Genomic DNA, 25,542 nt, shown 5'->3' with positions numbered 1-25,542 from the left:
ATAACTGAACCATAGTACTTACAGATCACCCCCTCCTCAATGATAAATCAGTGCCTCTCAACTGTTCTGATAACTGAACCATAGTACTACAGATCACCCCCTCCTCAATGATAAATCAGTGCCTCTCAACTGTTCTGATAACTGAACCATAGTACTTACAGATCACCCCCTCCTCAATGATAAATCAGTGCCTCTCAACTGTTCTGATAACTGAACCATAGGACTTACAGATCACCCCCTCCTCAATGATAAATCAGTGCCTCTCAACTGTTCTGATAACTGAACCATAGTACTTACAGATCACCCCCTCCTCAATGATAAATCAGTGCCTCTCAACTGTTCTGATAACTGAACCATAGTACTACAGATCACCCCCTCCTCAATGATAAATCAGTGCCTCTCAACTGTTCTGATAACTGAACCATAGTACTTACAGATCACCCCCTCCTCAATGATAAATCAGTGCCTCTCAACTGTTCTGATAACTGAACCATAGTACTACAGATCACCCCCTCCTCAATGATAAATCAGTGCCTCTCAACTGTTCTGATAACTGAACCATAGTACTTACAGATCACCCCCTCCTCAATGATAAATCAGTGCCTCTCAACTGTTCTGATAACTGAACCATAGTACTTACAGATCACCCCCTCCTCAATGATAAATCAGTGTGCCTCTCATAAATCCTCTCAACTGTTCTGATAACTGAACCATAGTACTACAGATCACCCCCTCCTCAATGATAAATCAGTGCCTCTCAACTGTTCTGATAACTGAACCATAGTACTACAGATCACCCCCTCCTCAATGATAAATCAGTGCCTCTCAACTGTTCTGATAACTGAACCATAGTACTACAGATCACCCCCTCCTCAATGATAAGTAGTGCCTATCAACTGTTCTGATAACTGAACCATAGTACTTACAGATCACCCCCTCCTCAATGATAAATCAGTGCCTCTCAACTGTTCTGATAACTGAACCATAGTACTTACAGATCACCCCCTCCTCAATGATAAGTAGTGCCTCTCAACTGTTCTGATAACTGAACCATAGTATTACAGATCACCCCCTCCTCAATGATAAGTAGCCCTTCGTCCCTTTATCATTTAGTGTAAGGATGGGACGTAGCCCAATGGTAAAGCGCTCAGTTGATGCATGGTCAGTCTAGGATCGATCCCTGTTAGTGGGACCATTGAGCTATTTCTCATTCCAGCCAGTGCACCACGACTAATATATCAAAGGCTGTGGTATGTGCTATCCTGTCTTTGGGATGGTACTTATAAAAGATCCCTTGCTACTAATAGAAAAAATGTAGCAGGTTTCCTTTCTAAGACTAAATGTCAAAATTACTAAGTGTTTGACATCCAATGATTCATAGATCAATGTGCTTTAGTGCACTGGTCTGTATGACCATCCATCTGTCTGTCCCACTTATAGTTTCCTGGATGTTTCTTTTAGAATCCTTTGAGATATTGCTGGGAAATTTTGTGTATAGCTTTATCATATATATATCAAGTTTCACTTTCATGATGATTTACCCATTTTTGACAGATTTATGGTCCTTGAACTTAGAAGATATGAAAATTAGTTTTCTAAACTTTTTTTTGCAATGCCTCAAGATATTGAGCTTAAATTTTGTGTACATAGATTTATCATGCACTATTACAGATCAGGTTTGACTTTAGGAAGATTTATCCATATTTGGCCTTAAAATTAGGATACACAATCATTCCATTATGAATTAAGTTAGACATTCATGGATATTTACGCATTTTTCACAGAGTTATGGCCCTTTAACTTTGGAGACATGAAAATATGTTTTTCACACTTTATTTTTCAATGTCTGAAGATATTGATAAGTAATTTTATCTTTTTCTTTATTCTGTACTGTTACAGATTATGTTAACTTTCATGGCGATTTACCCATTTGTTTTACAGAGTTATAGCCCTTGAACTTAGGAGATTTGTTGGGCCTGGTAGGGGACATGTATTTCTTTAGCGGTACTCTCAGAACGCTTGCTTTACATGGTACTAACTGGCCATCATACTCAAACCCGACTCCTGAACGTTGTTTTATTATGAAAACATGAAACCGTTCACACTTCTTTATTGTCAGTGAGTACTGTTGTGTATAAATGTCCTAAACAAATCTCCATTGGTTTGAACCAAATGACCTTGCCCTTCTCTAATTTGCCAATTTCGAGGCCTGCAATTACTTTTGGCCTGTAATAATTTATATCCTTGAACCAGTGTCTATTTTAAGTGTATTTTGTCAGTTTGACTTGATTTAAAAAGATAAATAAGTGCCTTGGAAATTCAAAATGTGCAATATGTGAAAAAACATTGGTTGGTATATAAATAAGTGAAGAACGTCGTTTTCGCATGGAGTTTGAATTTTATTTTCTTGACGGGTTTATCCTACTAAATTCTATATTGGATTATTTTCTTGTTAATCAGTCTCTCTTAGTTTGTATGTATGTATGGGAAAAAAAAATCAAGAAAAATATAATTTCACAATGGGTGATTATTGCTGTTTTATTTATACTGAAACACAATGAAAACGCAAAGACAACTTTTCATTGCAAATAACGACAAACTGTTAATGAATTGATGGATAATGTAATATGACATTAATGACTGGTATTCATGAGATACATTCACATGGAAACATGGCCAGTTATCAGCAGTAATTGAGTTGCATTCATAATCGAAAAGTTCAACCCCCCCATATCAAAGTCAGTATCTGGTGTGTCCACCATTGGCCCATGAGCATATGTGAAGACGACGGGGAAAGGATTAGCACAAACATCTCATATAAGCCACAGGAATGTTCCTCCACTCCTCCTGCAATGCCTGTGCAAGCTCAGCGACGTTATGCGGTGGTGGTTGGCGATGATGTACACGACGTCCTAACTCATCCCAATTGGGTTCAAATCCAGTGAAATGACGGGCCAGTTCATAACGGTGATACCGGCTTGTTGCAGAAATGCCTGGGTAATTCTTGCAGTATGTGGACGGGCATTGTCTTGTTGAAACAGAAGGGGACCTCCTGGTCTTTGGTGACGGCGCAAAAGTGGCTGGAGAACTGGTCTTAGAATAATGTCAACATAACACTGGGCTGTAAGGGCATCGTGGACAATGATGAGATCACTCCTGAAATCACAGTTGATTGCCCCCCATACCATTAGACAACCGCCGCCAAACCGATCACGTTCCCTCACACATCCGTCAGCGTACCGTTCATGGAGTCTCCTGTACACACGTGCTCTTCCACTGGCAAAGGAGACAGAGAAACGGGACTCATCTGAGAAAACAATGCTCCGGTAAAAGGCTGGTGGATGATTACCATTCTAGAGCAGCACGATGTCGCAGTGTCATGATGTTACCGTTGTATGGGTGTCTGCATCTGAGTCCAGCCGTTCTGAGTCGATGGATGACCGTCATCGGATGGATAAGCCTTCCATGATGTCCTATCGTGTTGCTTGCTGTCATCGTCGCAGTTCTGAACCGGTCACGGATGTGGTGTCGTTGAATCTGCCGATCTTGGCGTGGGGTCGTAACGGGACGTTGACCAGGTCGAGGTCGATCACGGACACTCCCGGTCTGTTGATGATGTTCAACAAGTTGTCCAATAGTTGATGGATGGACTCTGAAGGTACTAGCAACTTGGCTTTGCAAAGTCCCCCTTGAACCATGCCAAACGCTCGCTCCCTTTGTTCTTCTCTGAGTTGTGGCATTCTTAATGTGACGAGGAATATGACACCGTTAAGTGACTTCTATGTGTCCACTTACTGGCATTTCACGTGCATTGCATGCAGCATGATTGAGCATGTAGTGAATGCATTTCACACCATTTTGTGTGTTTCTGCTATTGTATGTGTAAAGAGAACAAAACCACGATTAAAACCCAGACGAAAGTACCAATCAATGGCTTCCTCTCATCAATTGTTATTTTAAGTCCAATAAAATATTTTTCATTAATCACAACAAAATATTGAAAAATATCTGTTTTGCATTTTCATTGTGTGTCAGTATATATATTTACCAACAAAAAGCACATAAAATAGAATACTGCTGTTATTTCCAAAACACTTTGTTTTCTTTTTATGTCAAGCCAAACTGGAATTACTGATAAAAACCCCCCACTTAAAATGGCATCTTCTTTGACATATAACTTACAACATAATGGTTTGACTTTATTCTAATGTTGTTTATATAGTACTAATAAAAGAATTGTATAAATCTATACTTTGTTTCAGGGAAAGTTTAATGCTCACTACCGCAGTAGCAACATGATACTTCACGGCTCCCCAGTGTCTCTGAACCCCGATCACACACATTTTATATTTGTCGATGATGGTATGCGCAACAGATACGGTGGGGTGGCAGATTTCCGAGCCAAATTTGAGAAGCTCATCTCAGCACCTGCAGCTGGTATGTTGATCACCATGGTTACTATATTTCCTTGATTACTGAATTTCACATCTCATATTGGTTACCAGTTACTGTTTCACGTACTGGTTGCCAAATTACTATGTTACACTGGGTACTTAATTTTGTTAATCAGTTTGCTACTTTATTATTATGTCACACCGTTTACCAAAGTTACTATGTCACATAAGTTACTTAATTTCCTATATCACATTGGTTATCAGTTACTATGTTAAATACATGTACATGTAGGTTATCAAATTACTGTCACACTGTTTACCAAATCCACTGCGTGACATAGGTTACTGAACTTCCTATGTCACAATGGTTATCAAAGTTAATATGTTAAATAGGTTATCAAATTACTATATGACATAGATAGGTGCTTACTAAAGCTACTATGTCACATAGATTACTAAAATTAGTGTCATGTCACATTGGTTACCAAAGTGAACAAAGATGGAGCTGGCCAAATTCATGCTTTATGTTACAGTATACACATGTATGTACAGTGAAATCCACTTATTTGGATATCCGAATATACATTGTATATTTTGGATATTTGAATATGTTTGTCCTGCATGGCACCATTTGCCGTTATCACAATACAAAATCCAGTGCTTAATTGGGTGTGTTTTTGAATGTGTTTTCAGTGATTTTAATATAAGACAAGTTTAACATATATAACACTTGTCATATCTTTTTTTATCTTTTTTCTATGAATTGTTGGAGAAGGTAACAAACAAAAGCTTTGAGCTTCTAAGTGTTATTTTTAGAGGGATCTTTTAAGCACGTGATTTTTCCTTCTTGGCTCACATTGTGAGGCCCTGTTTGGGTTAATCAGTTACGATAATAAATGTTTTGATCATTAATTTATGCTGACATAGTAAGATCATGGAAACTGCTACTTGTCAAGACTGGATAGCGGGAGTGGGTGCATGGGGTGTCTTTGGCATATGATTTACAAATGTACCAAGAAGAAGTCAACAATGACCAGTATAACTTGGGTTCTGGGTGGTGGTCGTATCTGTATCAGTGGATGTAAAGTCAGTTTTACGTGTAGGCACTGCAACAACATTAACTGTTGCCTATTGTATTTGTTTTGTTTATAAACAAACTTGATGATGATAACAGAAGTGACAATATGAAACTTGGAATCAGTATTTTATTAAGACAAAATATTTATCAGCTTCTGACAAAAATAAAACATATATCTCCATTGGGAGAATCGTAATTCGGGTTTGCATAAATCATGAAGAGGCCCTAATTGGGTTTAATTTATGTCCAAATCGTCACTTTACTTTATTTGAACATATCTTGGTTGCACGAGGCATATCCAAATAAGTAGATTTGACTGTATTTATATTCTACAATCATCATTTGCAAGATGTGATGATTGGACACTTTATTTATTTATTTATTTATTTATTTGTTATTTTGCAGAAGGTGGGAAAGGAATACCTGTGGTGTTAGTGGTGGTAGAAGGGGGCTATGATGCCATCACAGATGCCAGCCAGTCCCTGAAAGAAGGAATTCCGGTGGTGGTGTGTGCTGGGACTGGCCGAGCTGCTGACATTCTGGCCTATGCATACAGCCACACATTTACAAACAGAAAGTAAGTGTTTTTGGATAGGCTATGCCACTTACACAGTGTTTCCTTGTGTTAACCTTCTGTCTACTGGATTAATTTGTAACTTTTAATCACATATTTTCACAAATGTTTTATAAATACACAAAATAATGTTTTTATATAAAAAGATAAGTACTATTTTCATGGAGTTTTAAAATTTGTTTAATATTTTAGGTAAGTTAATTTGGTTTAAAATTGTGCAAGAAATTTATAAAGTTGTGCTTACTTATATCAGCAATTGGGGTTAGCTGTATGGTATATACAGCCATTATTCCAGTCACTGTATTTTGCATGTTGAGCACAATTTTATTTTAAAATGAATGATTCATATCCCAAAATTTCGTGAATTTTTTTGTTTGGTAAAACAATCAAATTTATTATCAAAATCAGCTATCGATCCTCAAATAACCATGATGTTCCATTGTTATTAAGCGAAAACACTTGCCGAAAACCACTGTTTCAATGCAATAGTTGTGTGGTATTTTGTGATATCTTTAAGGTAAATCTGTATGACAGAACCGTGTTTTCTGTGTGAAATCTGTATTTGTGCTCATGGTGGAGTCAAAATGAAATATTGGTGATGTGGTGATTGCCTCCATGAATCATTATCAGTCTTAAAAACAATTTAGATTTACTGTACACACTTTACATTTGCTGTAACTTAACACCTCTTTTTTAACTAGTAATGTGACATATAGGATTTTAGTTTAGTTTTAAAAGATAAGGTGAAAAGGACATTTTAAAGGCACTCAGTCATGGATTGTTGACCTAATTAATGACCTAACAAAGTATTATCTGAAAATATATACATTTGATTTGTCGCTAAATGTACTTTATTTATAACCATCTACATAACTACCATAACTCACTTATTACTGATATTTTGTAAAAATAATTGAATTATGTCGACAGTCCATAATTAAAAAAAGAAAAAAGAAGGCTATTTGGAACAAAGAGGTGTGACATATTATTTTCGTAGTCACGTGACGGACATCCCCCGAATAACCGAAGTGTTAAAATTATTTGCCAAGCTCGTGTCCTCTGCGAAGTAGGGCAAATCGAAAGAAAAACAATAAAAATACATGTAAGTTATTAAAATTATAAAAACAGGTACTGAATGATAATAAGCTTGTACATTAATTTATTTTGGTAACAGAAGCATTTTAGATGGTGACAATCCCGACTAGTTGGGCCTTTGCATGTTGTTGTATGCGGAAAAATCTAAACATCACATTAATTTTTCACTTTATCAAATTCATTATTATGCAAACTATGCCATAACCCCATGGGTAATTACAGCTGGCTTAGGATAGGAATTGTTACATTTTTAAAGCATAATTTGAAATAGACGGTTGTGTATAATATATGAAGTGGCTATATATACGACAGCCTCCGCTAACAAGACATAAATGTAAATATACGATAAATAAGTATTTAATTGATCCATAATACCGAACGACCTGGAACAGGAGGAATACACACTAAGTATGAACAGTGGGAATGGGGTTTGAATATGAATCTAGCGGACCTTTTATGTACATTTTCCATAGACACCTACCATATATGAATAGCGTAATATGGCCCCTACAGTACTATAATAATAATAATAATAATAATAATAATATAATGAATGAATAATAATAATAATGAATGAATGAATGAATGGCCTACAAATAAATAAATAAAATTATCAACTGCTAAGAGATTATCTGAAAGAGAAAATAAATGCACGCAAACTACAGACTACACAACCTAACAGCGGGGGCTTGTAACTGGAAGCAGTCTGAAGGAAACGTGTTACCTATTTTCGAACCGAGCACAGAACAACAGCGGTCATTGTTACAGATAAGCATTATTAATAACTATGATTTGATAACAGTGCTAATGGTTTAGCTAGTTTTGCAGATCATCACTGTTGGTGACTGAAATATGGTGGCATTCTCAGAAGTGTTATTATTATGTTTTTAAATTAATCTGTATTACATACAATATCAGGCCTTTTAATCATAAACAACTGGAAGCTATTGCTAGTATGTCACAACTATACTTGAAGTGGTGACCAATCACAATAGTAACAGTATAGTTGAGAAACCTCTTTACAATAGTTTTTAAATACCTGCAGATAATATGTATAGGGAAGGGGGCACAAGCCATATTTTTATGTTCGGAATTTGATAACTGCAAATTAGATATACATTAATGAGGTCAATAATGTAAATTTTATTGACACAACATTGTAATCGACGTACAAGTAAACAAATAGACAGGGCTTCATTTTCTAGTAACACAGGACATTATGTTATGTATTAAGCAAACATTAATGTGCCACAATGGGTTTTTTTTGTCGGTGCTGACACATACCCATCTCCTTCAACAAGCATTTTTATTTTTTTTTATTTTTTTTGTGATACATTTTTCAGGGGAACATGTCTCGACCCCTCACCGTACACTTTGCTCGCCTCGGTGTAGACCCCCCTCCCCATGCTAAAATCCCTGAACATGCATCTGCCGCCTGCAGTGGTTCTGTGTATGGTAACTCCGTAAACCCCCCACCAATAATAATACAAAACAAATAAAAATAAAAATAAACCAAAAAGACAAAAATATATATACAGTGGACTCTGTCTAAACCGGATTCTGTGTAATCCGGATCTCAGCGTAAACCAGTCCATTTCTAAAGTCCTGTCCAGCTACTGTTTGTCTATTAGGTATAAATCTCTGCCTAATCCGTACTCTGTCTACTCCGGACTCTAGATAAAAAATCAAGAACGAAAGAACCGTTCATGCATTAATTACCTCTGTCTATACCGGATTGGGATTTGACTTGAACGACAGGCTGCTTAATTAGTTGAACAATGATCGTCACTTGTCGCAAGATCAAAGACAAAATGTAATCACACTCGTGTGAAATTTACTCTTATTGTGGTAGGCTGTTAGATCTGGATTTTGTATTCAAATAAATAAATTAAAATTTAACCTAGTACAAATATTAGAACGACCAGAAACACGTTTAATATGCAGCCACTAATATTTTATGCAGAAAAATATATTTGATATGTAATTACAATCGTTAAAAAGTCTCCATTAGTGGATAACATCTTAAAAATTGCAGCAAACTCGGGAATGTCCCTTTAGGTATATTTTTTTTATGTCTGTGAAATAATCGATTGCAAGTCTGGCTTGTATGACTGTGTTTCCCAACCATCCATGGGTTCAAATGTCATTGTTGATTGCGAGTTGTCGATCATTCAAGAACTCTGCCTAAACCGGGCCTCTATGTAAACCGGACTATTTCAACGGTACGAAGTGAGTCCGGTTTAAACAAGAGTCCACTGTATATATATATATATATATATATATATATATATATATATATATATATTTATTTATTTATTACATAATGAAAATATATCTGTATTCTTATTGGTTAAAACCAGTCACATGACCATCCGTAAATAGTGATATTGCCCTGAGACGGTTCACCGGTCCATCAAAAGTGATATTGCCCTGACCAATGAAAATAAAGATGAGACAAAATTCTATCCAATTAATGAGTAGGTAACGTAATGCAACGTCAACTGCTGATTCTAATGTAAACAAGCACAAACTTGTGACAAAACGCTTTGCTGTCCTTCAGCAAAAAGATAACATCTGTAGTCATACTGAGTTTAATTCCACAAATACGACAAAAACATGGTCAGTAAACGTCAAATTGTGTATGGAATATATCACAAATTTAAAAACGTACATGATACATCAAAATGCAGTTGGAATCGGCACTCTTAGGATTTTATGTTACAAATAAAAAATGCATTTGAAGGTAATCGGTAACTGTTCAGTATAAATGTATGTTCAGATTTATCTCATTTTGTGTTTTATTTTGCTATTAATATGATTTTGGCACTCTTGCTGGTTATAATGTCTTGAATTTGATTTTTTGTCTTGGTAATGTTTCAACAGTTTATTGCCGCATTCCTCTGCGTGTCATACAACGTCATCCCATCAGTGTTAACACATTGTGGGAAATTATAAGCTTTGGCGTCTTTTGATTCTGATAAACAAAGCAGGAATGCACGAGTCTTATGGATGACATTATGTAATAAAACAATTATTGACCACATTTCGGGCAATATCATGTTTTATGGACCAAAGAAATTGATATTGACCTCGGCCGTTGGCCTCGATCAATAACAATTTCTTCGGTCCATAAAACATGATATTGCCCTCAATGACGGTCAATAATTGATAAATATATATATTTATCATATAATATCTTACATTTTCAGTGCATATAAAGTATGTGATATTTTTAAGATCACATACTTTAAGAATTTGATAACTTTGCAAATTAATCGAGTTCACGACACTAGGTTTATTGACATTTAAGCAAATGTACTTGTGTGACACTCCATAATTGACATATGCATTCATAGTCATCGAATAAAAACATTTCAATGGCAATTTTACACTGAAAGCTGTCCAACATTCAGAAAACAAAAAAACATTAAGCCCTAGTTTGTTTTGATGTAAGGACGAGTTTGACGTCATTTCCATTAAAAATTACACCGCGCCACATATTCTTATATCATTTGAATATCTAGTAATGGCAGACTGGAATTAAAGTTGCGCGTACAGTTTACAAAAACATGTTGTATTAAGCTTGAGATTATATGATAATTATTATGCTCACCAGAGGCTCGCATAATACAAGTTTTATTACTAATATATGATATTGACGATACTGAAAAACACTGGTAATAACCTCTCTCTCTCTCTCTCTCTCTCTCTCTCTCTCTCTCTCTCTCTCTCTCTCTCTCTCTCTCTCTCTCTCTCTCTCTCTCTCTCTCTCTCTCTCTCTCTCTCTCTCTCTCTCTATATATATATATATATATATATATATATATATATACATGTGTATATATATATATATACATGTATATATATAGTTGAATCCTGTTGGCTTGAACCCCATCAGTGCTTGAGAAAGTGTTCGACCCATCGAGTAGTTCAACCGAACCATTCGATCAACATCGGATATTTCCGTAGCATCAGTTACAAAGTTGAAAAGTTGAATTAGAGATACATATTATTTTGGTAACTGCAAACTTTATAAAAAATTAATCAATGTGTTCGGCCTATATAGCAAAATATTTTGAGTGAAAGAATTTATTAGAAATTACGCCGATTGTGTGATGCAGAAGCCCTTGTCGATATTAATTAAATGTGTGGTTGCTGAAGTGATCACAGCTGATTAACTCACCCATTGTTTCATTTAAAACTGGTCTTGCAGATGTGTTCAAAGTAACGCTTTATGCCGAGGCCCGTTTGTGCACTAATTGTTTGATTGGTATCACAGTTCATCTAACAGTTACCATAACACCGATAGCCGCCTAACAAACAACATAAAGAAAGGATTGCATGGCTATTGTTGCGATTCCCTGATTCATCTATAGTTTGTTCTGACTAAATAATTAATCCAAAGGTTGTAATAACCAACTGTGCAAGCACAACAATAGATGGTCCTTTTTAGTGAGTTCCCATTTAATATGTGATAGATCACCAGTTCAATGGAAATATAGCTAATAACACAGACGGGACCGATAATTTAGTTCGAGCGAAGGCTTATAGTCGACCCTGGACATGTTCGACCCATCAGCAGTTAATATAAGGGTTTACCAAACAAAAAACTCGGGACTTCCTTTTTGGTTCGAGCATTGCAATGTGTTTATTTTTTTATTTCAGCGTATTCGCCCTTATTTTGTCAAGAAATAATATATTTCAAATTATGTTTAAGTCTCTACATACGGCGGTCATGTACTGTATATAAAATTCACGGGTACTTTACACGGCTGTTGTATACATGTATGTAGCCTCATCAATTATTGGTTTTGTCGTATGTTTTAGAAGAGTTCTGATTTTTTTTAAATGAAGCTTCTCACTGATTGTCATGGAATTCCCTCAATCGTGGTTCAATTAAAATGTTATGGGTGATACAATAGCAAGGTTTGGTATTCCAAATTAATGTAATCTTCATTTATAATCCATATTACGGTCCACTAAATTTGACTGAGTGCCTTTCAGTGAATTTTAATGCGTTGGTATTTTTAATGTTTGTCTTCCAGTAAAAGCAATATCAAACAGATTGATAACTTAAATTAACATTGCTACTCTAACAAATAATGAGGTAATGCCAAACTACCTGTAACATAAATGCTAAGATTTAATATGATTATATCTGGGTGAGCTACAAATGTACGTTATCACTGGTTTTTGCATGTAGTAATACTTACATTTGACTCATTTAAGTGGCGTGCGAGATATGAAGGAGAGGCACAAGGAAAATTTAGCAGGGAAGATCTGTGATGCATACCAGAAAAGCTTTAAAGACCCAGAAAAGGATCTGCAGACATACCTCGATGTGGTTCTCAAGTGTTGTGAACGTGAAGAACTGGTACATATGATCTCTCTTGCTCACATCACAGCAAGTGGAATTCTGAAATCATTGACCATTTCGTTAAAAGCATTGGCCTCTCTAGTTATTAGTTGTGTAAACCATGTTCAGATTTTGCAACTTTTATTAATTTACTAGTATACATTTCTTATAAATTGTTGCATAAATAGAGAAAAGCTATATACTGTGAAATCACTTCAGGTTTTGGTGGTCTAATTTTTGTGTAATTCATGGAATTTAAATCAATAAATTTTAGAATACAACAAAAATATATACATATGTACATGTATACATATAATATGTTATGATACATTTGGTCTACTGTAATTACATTGTAGTAACAAATGTCTTTGACATACCTTCAGGACTTGTTCACATTTCTGTTAAGTCGCAGCAAAGGTTGATAACTTTATAATGTCGTCTTTTTATTGTTGAAGTTCAAATGATGCATTTTAAACACACCTTAAAGTTTTCAGTCCACAAATTTAAGAATCCAGCAAATGATGTGTTTTTATAGCAAAACCATGGAAATTCTAAGCCAATGAAAATAAAGGATTTCACAGTATCACAGAAACTAAGGCCAGTGATTTTAAGAACAATGCATTTCTAATTTAGATTTTTTAGATAATATTTATGATATTTAATTTTTCAGATAATATTTGTGATATTTGATTTTTCAGATAATTATCTTCCACATGAATAAACACGAGGATCTGGACCTGGCTATCTTGTCGGTTCTGTTGAAAGGTGATAATGAAAATACATTTACATGATAAAAGTGGACCTAGTAGGCTAATTCAAATGTCATGTAGTATATGATGACAAGATCTTATGATAGGTACTTTCCTGGCTCACTAGTGATTAAATGATCAGCTTTGCCTCTTATTCTGGCTTTTAATCTGCCTCTTATTCTGGCTTTTAATCTGCCTCTTATTCTGGCTTTTAATCTGCCTCTTATTCTGGCTTTTAATCCGACTCTTATTCTGGCTTTTAATCCGACTCATATTCTGGCTTTTAATCCGACTCATATTCTGGCTTTTAATCTGACTCTTATTCTGGCTTTTTAATCTGCACAAAGCAACTGAAAACACATCAGAAAACATCTGAAATCCATGAGCTTTCGAAGTCTTATTTGGGCCCCAAAACCCATCTGAAGATTTTTGTACTTCTCACTTGGGATTTTGTGCCTGACCACTTTCAAATTGCTTCCAGTACTAGTCATCTTACTTTAGTGTTTCCCCTGCGTATTTGTAGCAGTGTTTGTTTATTCTAATCTTACTTTAGTGTTTCTCCTGTGTATTTGTACCAGTGTTTGTTTATTCTAATCTTACTTTAGTGTTTCCCCGGTGTATTTGTACAAGTATTTGTTTATTCTAATCTTACTTTAGTATCCCCCCCCCACCGGTGTATTTGTAACAGTGTTTGTTTATTCTAAATTTACTGTAGTGTTTCCCCATAGATGTATTTGTAGCGGTGTTTGTTTTTTAATTTTCCTAGCTAAGAAAAGTTGCCAGTCTGGGGAGGACCAGAGACTGAACCAGCTCAAACTTGCCCTCACGTGGAACAGAGCCGACATAGCACAAGAAGAAATCTTTCGAGAAGATATTAACTGGAATCCAGGTGTGTCTTGTGCATATCAACCTAGGGTGTTAATTTTTCTTTGAAAATAGGACGCTGTTTGAGATAAATAGAGGAATATTTCATGTTTTTTGTCAAATATGATTTATATCTCATCGAGTGAAGTTGCAATCATATCTCACGCGTCGGCTTGCGTGATGAGTGTGATATGATTGCAAACTTTATGAGATGAGATATAAATCATATTTGAAAAAAAACTTGAACTTTTATTTTTATTTTATAACTTTTGGCAATTTACCTTTATTTTTAAAATGCCAGCAGCAAAATAGTTCCAGCTTTCTTACAGTAAAGATAACACTTTATACGGTGACAATGACACATTTTAGAGTGAAATAGTGAAATTTTCACTCTAAAATGTGTTATCGTCACTGAGTGACTGATAACACTTTTATTTCACTAATATTTTAAGATATTTCACTAAATGTGGTTTAATAAATGGCTTTATCTCCTGAGTTCATAGTGGTGTATAAATAAAAGCATGAAATATTGGTGGCAAAATCAGCAGTAACTTCCAAAAATTGTCACTTGCTGCCTATTAACACATTAATGATTTTGTAAAATCATTCTTCATTTAGTCTTATTTGATGTTTCTGTGTGAAGATGACTTGGATTAATTAGGTTTGATAATTTCTTGAGTAGATGACTTAACCAAGTGTTGAGATTTCTGAAAGTAGATGACTTGAACCAAGTGTTGACATTTCTGAGAGTAGGTGACTTGAACCAAGTGTTGACATTTCTGTGAGTAGGTGACTTGAACAGAGTATTGCTTTTTCTGAGAGAGATGACTTGAACCAAGTGTTGACATTTCTGTGAGTAGATGTCTTGAACAGAGTATTGACTTTTCTGTATGTAGATGACTTAAATGGAGTGCTGACGATGGCTCTGGAACAGGACAAGGTGGACTTTGTGAAGCTCATTCTGCAGCAGGGGGTCATCATGAAGGAATACCTCACCGAGGACAGACTGATGCACCTCTACAACACTGTAAGTCAGTCAGGCTGGCCGTTAAACCTGTGGTCTCTCTCCTCCATCATGTTATATCACTGGCTAGTCAAACTTGGCTATCACCATGTTGAAGGGACCAAGCCAACAAGCTCTAGATATCAGTAATTACATAGTAAACATAATAGATATAGGTAAAAGGTAATGATATTGAACAATGTTTTACTTCAAGATATCCTAGGCTCTGAAGATTACATACATGTAGGTCAAGACAGACATTTGACCATACTTTCATATGTACTTAGAAATGAAATGTATCACAGTGAGAAATGAAATACATCACAGTGTTTTATATTTGAACAAAACATTTACATTATTTTTATCCTATGACAGGTGGAAAAACATTCTTACCTTCACGTGCTTCTTCACCAGTCATTAAAAAAAGAGGCTCTTAATCTAAACGACATCAACAAATTTCTCACCAAGCTTCTCGATAAATATGATGATGAAAAAGCCATCATGGAAAAGAAAACTGTTAAGGATAAGGACTGTGAAAGTGAGACTGATGATGAAGGGATTAAAAACTTTAAAAAGCCATACAAACAACTGCTGATATGGGCAATACTGATGAACAGGTAAAGAATATTAGTTTTTCATATGGACAGTATTGATGAATATGTAAATATGTTTATCTTCTTTCAACTTGAAATTATTAACAGCTGCTGATATGGGCAATATTTATGAACAGGTAAATAATATCAGCTTTTCATATGAGCAGTATTAATGAATATGTAAATAGTTATATTGTCAGTGAACCTGTAAATAAGTAATAGTGTTTCTCAGAGTGTCAGTTTGTGACACAGAGCCATAGGAAAGCAGGAGCCGGTACATGTGTTCCACACTTGAGGACACAAATGTTTAGTTTTTGTCCCATTATGTATGTGAACCAAAATAACCGTATTGAATTAAATTATTAAAAATTGATTGATTTCAAAATATTGCTATTTTCTTGCATTTAAGGCCATTCAATGATACAAATTTTATTAGGTTCTATTTTCCATAATATTTCTATAAATTATTTGATATTTTAACAAATAAGAGAATCAAGACTACATTATAAAAATGTAGTATCTTTTTCTTCTATTTATTTATGTAGTAATGTTAATTATTAAAGTTTTCATTGCTCTGGAGTTGAAAAGAAAACAACAAAAACAATGTTATGAGTTATGAATTGTTTTTGCAGAGTAAATTTAGCCAAGTTTTTCTGGGAGATGGGTGAGGAGTGTGTGACAAGTGCTTTAGCCGTGACTCGATTGTGTGCTGGGCTAGCCAAACAACTTCCCAAATATCAAACCTCACTGCGAGAAGAGTTCCTTCAAACAAAGAAGTAAAAACTGAAATATCATGGATTCTCATTGCCATGCTAATTAACCTTTAATCCATGTTTTTTTCATTTAAGTTTGTGAATAAATTCCATTATTACACATTATTCTTAATTTCACTTAAATCCAAAAGTAAAATATTTCCCCTGAAAAAATAAAGTTTAAGTCTAGTTATTACAGTGCAACACACACAAACGCACGCACTCACATACTCACGCACGTATGCATGCACACACACACGAACAGACACACACACACACACACACACACACACACACACACACACACACACACACAGACAGACAGACAGACAGATAGACTGACACAAAAAACTAAGCCTAAACATAACCAAAAGAGAATGCCACCAGTTGTAATAATCTTTGTTTGATCCATTATCAGAATACACTTTTCTATTAGATTGTGTTAGTTCCCTACTGGTCCAACTGGAGAGGACTGTAGGTTTTGTCTGTCTGTCCCCCATATAGTTTTCCAGACTTTTGTATATACCTTTATCAACTTGAGTTAAAAAATCAGGTTTGGAAATTTGCCCATATTTGACAGAGAAATATGGCCTTTGAACTTAGGAGATATGGAAATTTGTGGGGCCTTTATATGGGATATGTATTGCTTTAGTAGTACTCTCAGAATGCTTTTACTCTACATAGTTTTGTCTATGTTATGGGATCAAAATATTGAGATTAATGTGTTTGTAGTTAAATTATGTTCTGGTTGCCAGAAAAGGACTATTTTTCCTAACATAATTCTAACATATTTTATTTTGTTCCAATAATAACTTTGACACTTAAAATTCTGTCCAGCTGATAGTGTCTTACAGTTTGCTCACAATACATGTTTTAGCCATTGTATTAAAATGTAAACTGAAAACCCCCACACTACTTGTTTGTGCACTGAGTTAAATTGTAAGTGTATTTGGTCATTTGAAACTCACTGATGAATAGATGTAAACATTGGAATACTTAAGTCTAGATATCCCAGATGACGTGGTATTTATTTTTCTATTGTGCAGAGACTTTGAACAGTTGGCTATCAAAGTGTTGGATGAATGCCATCACGTGGATCCCACCAAAGCCATGATGCTGGTTGAGCGTAAATCTCCAACGTGGAGTAACATCAATTGTCTACAGCTGGCTGCAACCGCTAGTGATCAGGTGCAGTTAATACCTGCTTAAACTTACGTTTCTTTATAAGCAATGTATCTAAATTACGTTTTCTTTGGTATTTTATATTTTAAAGAAACTATTTTGTTAAATTACTGCATTGTTAAAGATATTCTTGACTAATAGAATTTTCTTTTGTTGTTTTTAATATCAGTGTCTGCATATTCAATGTGTGCCTGATCATCTTAATGTTTAGTAAGTCAAACCTTATTTTTTAAAGAAATGCTGTGTGCAGCCTGTCCGTGGGTGTGCACATGAGGTGGGGATGGGGGTGGGAGGCAGTAAAAGTAAACCCAGGGCACTAATGTATAGAGAATAGCTGGTTACTACTTTAAAATATCATGTTTATCCTGCAAAGGTTAGAATGGCGAGTGGTATGCAGGTCATCCAAGCGACATTCACCATTCAATCTGAGCAGGATATATGACATATTTCTTTGTAAGTTAATGTTTGTTTGGTTTAATAATGCTACTAAAGCACGTTCATCATCAGCTATTGGTTATCAAACATTTGGTGATTTTTTACTGTTAGTCTTAGAGAAAAAACACTACATTTTGTCATCAGCAGCAAGGGATTTTTCAATGCACAATCCCACAGACAGAACAGCACATACCATGGCCTTTGAGTAACCAGTCGTGTTGCACTTGTAAAATGCAAGCCAGATTTTGCTACATCAAAAAAGCTTTTCTAAACACTAAATCATAAATATATTATGTTTGTATATTTATTGGGACACAAAACATTATTTGTATATACTGTAACTAACATAAAGAGTATATAAATAAAGAGAATATAAAGAGTATTATAATTGAAAATATAGAAGTAAATGCATCAAATTGGGCTTGTATTTTTTAGTCAATGACCGAAGAATATAGAAATTTATTTTATAATGACAAACAACAGAGACAGAACTTAGTTTAAAACAAATTTATTTAAGTATTTGGCATAGTGATAAAACCCCAGCCAGGTCACACATTCAAGGGGTCGCACACCCCACCATATACATGCATGTCCACGAATGCCATAATGACCTGGCTGGGTAATATATAGATATTACTAAGCACCCCAGTTGAGCAGCTGGGTAACATATACATATAATTATGACACCCCAGTTGAGCAGGAGTTGTGCACTCTGTACTATACTGGTAATTGTATAAATGCACCAAAATAGTTCCTGCAAGTCTAAGAACCGTAGTTATCCTATTAAATGTTATTAATATGAGAATCATATTTCTACTACCGTAGTTACTTTATTATAAGTGGATCCACATAAATAAAACCATTGAAATACAGGACAGGGTAAACATAATACCTGCTTGCAAGGGTGATTATGACAATGCTACTACCAATATATTATAAACAATATACTAATACTGTAATTCTAAATGCCCACACATACATGTAAATGACTTGACTACCATGATGCATACATAAATGTATGTATGTATGACTGTACAACATCCTATGCTGTCTATCATTATAAACTATGCTCAATTATTTAAGCTTAAACTAATCATCAATTCTAGCCAATACATACAGCAGTGTCCGGTGTATCAGCGCGTCTGGTGATTCGGAGTACTTGGTATTTTGCTCAAGTACGCTTAGGAAGTTGTCATGTTGTCGGTGTTTTTAACAAATTAAACTTCAATTCCTTTTTCAGTGGTTAATCAAGTATCAACATATTTATTGTTAAGGGTGGAATTAAAAAATATTAGAATTATCAATAATTATATCATAATTTCAACATAAATAATTCACGTTTTCGTGTATATAAACGCCTTATTGATATTAAGAATGTTAAAACCAGTCTAAAAAACCACCTTTCCAACATTTTGTAAATTATAATAAATGGTACAGTTCTCTTTTTTGGGGGTTATTTTTATTTAAACTGACAAGGAAAACACAGAAAAATGCAAACAAAGCAGAAGTTTTAACACCTTAACTGACAGTCATTCCAGTTCACAATTGTCACATTGTTAAAAAAAAAGAAAAAAAAAAAAGAAGCAAAATAAGATCCACGTCTGTGCGCAATCTACCCAAGAAAAAAATCTATGTAGGACTCTTAGCCATGCATCTGCAGTACTGTGCTACTCAAGAAAACGATTCTGAAACCAATCATGAGATGGGTCATGTGTAATTGTTCATTTTCATAGTAATATTTTTAACAAGACAAAACTAAAAGGTGCTAAAATAATCCTGGGACAATAGTGTAGCATTTATGGGCTACAAAGTGAGGTCATGGGCAGTCTATAAATAGTGGGGTCACCGATCCAGATCTACTGCGCCGAATCACCGGACATGCAAATCGTTTTGGATAAAAGGGGTGCCTACATTTATGCACAATTTTAAAATGTTTATTTACTATAGACATAAGACAATTTGTAGTGTATTTCAGATTAAGCACTGCTTCATTGGTGAGAGACACATTTTATTAAGTATTTCACAGAGTTCACATAGAAAACGGTCTTTCAGTGCTTAGGTGTGCCGAAACACCGGACAGCATTGTAAATGTATAGTGATTGCAGGATAAAAAGTTCTTCAGGTAGACAAAAACGGGCACTTTTGTCCTTTTTCAAATATCATGCTTCTGTTTTTCTGCTAGATATGCCTTGATGTGAATGTTCAGCAATATCATATTCATGATTGAACATATGCAGATAGTAATTTTTGAAAGGTCACAAATTATATAGGGAAAAAACTTTTTTTTTCATGTATAAAGTCATTTTTTTCAGAACGAAGATAGCGGTAATAAAAACCTGGTCACTACTAATTATAATGCAAGCAAATTAAAAAAAAAAAATTCACATGTAATACAACTGTTGCTCCTAATTTTGTTTTTGTATTATAATGTTTTAATAATAAATAAATGAATGTTTAACCTTCAGACTACCGATTAATTTTTGACAAAAAACATGTTGAGTGGGTACACGTTTATAATTTTATTATAATACATAAAATGAAGTTCATATTTGAATCAGTAAGTAGAGTCGAGTCGGGTAATTCCGTACAGTCGGCTAACTCCATACATCCAAATAAAACATGTTATACATTCTACGACTTTGTGTTTTCATTACCCAGTATATTTTTACGTAATTTTAAAATAATTTCCGGGACATTTCCAGCTATTTATATCCATATTTACAATTAGCTGGATGTGTTGCACACTGATTGGCTGATCGTTCTTCCCGCGACACAGCTGAATAACCCACCCTTGACAAGAACGGCACCAAAGTTGATATCCACTACACCGGTTATTTAATGTGTAATACACGTATCCTGAATAATTCGTGAATATCGAGTATTAAGATATTAAACATTAATAATATTTTTGAAGTTAATAAATGTTATACATGTTCAATTTTTGTTATAAAAACTAAAAAAATTTACACATAAAAAGTGTACGGAGTTCGCCTCCATCATTTTATGACACCTTTATAGCTGCGGCAAATTCTGTACAGACACCCAGAAACCAAAATTATGCTCACATAGGTGAATGGCCTACCTGTTAATGTGGGTTTTTTTCAGAATTTAAAAAAATTTGTTTAGTTAAACTGTTTCTCTCCGTGTAGTAAATATACTACTTTTAAAGCCAATTGTAGTCTTATTTATTAAACTATACCAAGGTGCGGGACCAGGGTTTAGAGGGGGTCTGGACTCGCGACAAAACGTTTTTTTTTTTCCATTTATTTGAAAGGGCCTAACAACCCAGTCCTCGGTCGCTCCCAGGCTGCAATGTTCAGTTCCCTTCGAGCACCACAACTATAGAAAGCATATATAGAATTAGGAACCCTCTGCCAATTAAACAACCTCAGATTACAAACAAATCAAAGCCCGTCCTAGTAAAAACAGAAAAAACAACAACAAAAATCCAAAATAAACTAAACGAATTACTGTCTGCAGACAATGTTTATTTTTTTATTCCTTTACCATGACAAAGCTTGACCCACCTATACCCTACAATTGCGTAACCAGCAGGAACTCCCAACACCACACATACCTTCTATATCTACAATACCCGAAAGGAACCGCAACAACTCCCAAAAGACCGAAAACCATGTCATTAGGCCCGTTATTAAAGTGCTAATGTACAAGATTTTGACGTGTATATAGCCAATCCTCCTGCCAAAAAAAAATCCAGGATCCGAGCCTGAAACCATTACATCTGTCATTATCAAATGCATTCCAAATATATATCGACTTGGTGAGATTTTATTCATAGCTACCCAACTGTACCACAGTGTACGATCTTACCCGAAGTGATGTACGAAATTACCCGCCTGGTGTACGACATTACCCGCTTCCAACATTAGACAGTAAACCGTTTGTAAACAATTTTTAAACGGAGCATACTCAAAACATTCAACATTTTACACATCACAAAAGGGAGATCACTGAATATTAGTATTGTTCAGGCATACCATCTGTCTGCAGTGTGCTGTACACAAACTTCCATCCAAACCTGTACGGGATTACCCGACTCGACTCTATTATTATCGTGTTTGTTTCTAATTTTTATGATATTTTAGATCAGTTAATATTGATTAAAATTAGGTGAAAAATTAAAGAAGTTGCGTTTACTTACAGGCATTTGTGGCCAGCTGTCCAGTATTTATGTCCCATTATATGCAAACAGTGTTTTCTTTTCCCCAGAATGTTTTTTAAAAACGAACTACGATTCATATACCAATATTTGGTGATTTTTGTTGTGAGTAAAATGATCAAATTTATGATCAAATTAGCTGTCACAATCAGCTATTCATCCCTAAAAATGACAGCGACGTGCCGCCATTGTTGTCAAGCGAAAATACTTGCCGAAAACTTTTTGAACTCAAAATTCCAAGGTATTTTACATTGAAAAACAATAAACAAAAGCCACCATCTTGTCAAGAAATCTATTTGCTGTATTATACATTCGTTTCCGGTGAGTGCCGTGTGCAAAACAGTGGGAAGTATGAATTGGTGAATGCACTGTATACAGTGTACAGTATGTCGACTGGCGTGACTTCGTGTGAGATATTTCGCCTGCAGTAGTCAGAAGGTTAACTACACCCCAGCATGATGTTTTAATAATGACATTGCCAACTGTTATTACCGATTTCACTTATTCCGAATATTCATCGCAACAACTGGTGCTCGATAATGAGTACATTGCACAGATTCATAACGGTGCATAGTTGATGTTATTTACTTTAGAATTCCTGTCAGCGTTACACATGTGATGTCACACAAATGTTCATAGCAGCTTTTGCATCATAACATTTAGAAGAACACTCATTTTGCTTTAGAAAAGATCCAGTGGTGATATTTTAAAAGTAAGAACATTCAACTAAACAACAAGAAGTAGAATGTGATTATGAAAATAGATTCATGGAGAATCCCCAGAATGTCCGACACATTAATGCTGGTTTTAGTGTCACAAATGGATTTAATTAGCCAGTCAAATTTCTCGTTATATGCAAATTGAATTCAAAGTAAATTTGGCGACTGTGTAAATGATGTTGATGATAACAACAAGCATCAAATGTGATCCCAGTATTGCAGTTGTATATTTATTAACAAATTTGGCTTCACAAAATTTAAAATAAGTAATTATACAGCCTGTTTGTTTGCAATAAAAAACAGCTAATTATTATTGTTTGTTTGCAGGGATTTTTGTCATCTGTGGCTTGTCAGAATGCTATCAACAACACCTGGAAACATGGCCTCCTATCCACATGGAAGTTTGTAAGTTTTTCTATTAACCACACAGTTATTGTAATACTCAATAAAATAACTGTGGGGTATTGGACTGCATTTATTTATTATCTCCCACTAGCAAATAAAGATTTATAAAAGACAATATATATGTTAATGTACATGTACAGGGTGCATACCACCAAATCAAATCCCACAGATGACAATAGTAACACGTGACTAAAACTCATACGATCGACATAAACACCACAGATATAAATACTACCACCCCTCTCCCTTAAAGTGAATCAGAAAGAATTGGGGGTGATTTGAAGCTGTTGATTTCAGAGATATGACTATCCTAGTTCCGCACTAAATTTGAGTACTTTTTTCACAAGTCTTCCATACATGTTTCAAGCACAAGGTTACTTGGCACAGTGGTACTAAATGAAATAAAATTTCATACATTTTACCACAAACACACTCACATTTATTGCCAAGGACAATACTTGTGATATTAACTGCTCTATCAAAAGATGGGTGCACCTTGAACTTTGACCCAGCCAGAAGTTATTTGGTTTAGTACCTACAGTCGTTTAATGTTGTTTTATGTTTGTTTTTTATATCAGGTACTGCTGGCAACAATATTTCCTCCATTCATTGCTATACTTGATGTTAGTCTGTTGGGATCTAAAAAGATTTCATGTCTCCAGAAAATACGGACGTTTTACAAAGCTCCAATTACAAAGTTTACTTACTACACGGTAAGAAACCAGAGTATTTGTCTTCATTTCTTGAGTGTGTAGTTACTATTAAGACTTCTAAAAATGTTATTTTATAACTAAAGTCTGAACCACATTGTTAACAACTACGATAAATTATTCTCCTACCTGTTAGATTTGCCCCACATTTTGTCCAGACAGAAATCTTGAAAAAAACATTACAGTGACACAGATTCCACATATTAAGGTTGACAACTGTCACTTTTCGCACCCTTGTTTTGGTTTCATACACAATAAATATAGCATATCTTAAATTACCGTAATTTCACTTGAAATCCATTTTTCGTAAAAGTTACAATGTTTTATATATAATCGCAAGATAATAATTCAGGTGCATTAGTAATGTTCAAACAAAAAAGTTTCATTAGCAATTTTGGAATGGAATTTTTCCAGCATTCTTAAAACGAAAACATGTACCCAGTTTATGGTTATTGTAAGGAGATTCAAACATTGTCTTCATTGGAATTCTGATGTCATTCAAATTCAAAATTGGCTATATTATTACAATGCTTCGCCGCAATAACATAAAAACTGGCCTACTAACCTTGACCCCTGTCAAATTTCTATAAGCAGACAATGCTGTTTACAGGTCGGTATTTTTTTATTTTTCATAATTCTGGACAAAATATTAATCTTCTGCAGTGCTATCAAGTCTCACGCATTCGGCGTGAGACTCATGCATTTGAACATCATGTCACGCTTTCACACTGGTACATGATTTTTTCACGCATTTTAAACATTATAGCAAAACAAAAATTATACATATATATTTTGTGTTGTTCATTCGATCTCGACGACTGACAAACAAGCCTGCAAATGCCGGCCGGCCCGGTTAAGCATCATAAGGCAGTAAAATCATATAATAGGTGTCCATGTTGTGTATTGGTCAGAATCTTGAACCTTGACCAATTGTCAGCGCACTTATTTCCCGCGCCGGTTTATTCGGATTCACGATGTCGGATTCCACCAGACAAAATCTCACTCCTTGCGAAAGTTCCAACTTGACAGCTCTGCTTCTGACTACTGCAGGCGAGATATCTCGTCCGACGTCACGCCAGTCAATATACTGTACACTATACAGTGCATTTCCGAATTCATATTTCCTTACGACACTCACCGGATGCGATATATTAACAGGAAACGAAAGACAACTCAGCTTCCTATGTCTTTAGATGTAAGTTTTTCAAAGGAAAATACCTTGGAATATTTAGTTGACAACAATTATAAACTTTATTATAAATTATAAACGTGGTTTTTGTCAAAAATTAATCCAGTAGTCTAAAGGTTAATTTTAAGTTTTAAAAGATGAAAGAAATAAAAAGTACCTTTTGTCAAATATATCATGTAAAAAAATTACCATTGGATATGTTTTATTTATTGTGTGTGAAGCCAAAACAAGGGTCCGAAAAGTGACTGTCATTGACCCTAGGTG

General features: G+C 34.9%; 1 protein-coding gene across 2 annotated transcripts in view; it reads left to right on the top strand.

The window, feature by feature from the left end:
* Window positions 1-25,542, top strand: part of LOC121384016 (transient receptor potential cation channel subfamily M member 1-like) — a 68,652-nt gene that overhangs the window by 19,087 nt on the left and 24,023 nt on the right. For both annotated transcript variants that reach the window (XM_041514152.1, XM_041514151.1), the window contains exons 8-18: window positions 4,263-4,437; window positions 5,878-6,049; window positions 12,371-12,515; window positions 13,196-13,262; window positions 14,013-14,135; window positions 15,007-15,137; window positions 15,489-15,730; window positions 16,339-16,482; window positions 17,505-17,646; window positions 23,302-23,379; window positions 23,958-24,092. In XM_041514152.1, coding sequence (XP_041370086.1) covers window positions 4,263-4,437; window positions 5,878-6,049; window positions 12,371-12,515; window positions 13,196-13,262; window positions 14,013-14,135; window positions 15,007-15,137; window positions 15,489-15,730; window positions 16,339-16,482; window positions 17,505-17,646; window positions 23,302-23,379; window positions 23,958-24,092 — 1,554 coding nt within the window. The remainder of the gene's footprint in view (window positions 1-4,262; window positions 4,438-5,877; window positions 6,050-12,370; window positions 12,516-13,195; window positions 13,263-14,012; window positions 14,136-15,006; window positions 15,138-15,488; window positions 15,731-16,338; window positions 16,483-17,504; window positions 17,647-23,301; window positions 23,380-23,957; window positions 24,093-25,542) is intronic.

The sequence above is a fragment of the Gigantopelta aegis genome, chromosome 10 (assembly GCF_016097555.1).
Source record: "Gigantopelta aegis isolate Gae_Host chromosome 10, Gae_host_genome, whole genome shotgun sequence".
Taxonomy (NCBI): Eukaryota; Metazoa; Mollusca; class Gastropoda; order Neomphalida; family Peltospiridae; genus Gigantopelta; species Gigantopelta aegis.
This window is presented reverse-complemented; position numbering and strand designations above follow the sequence as displayed.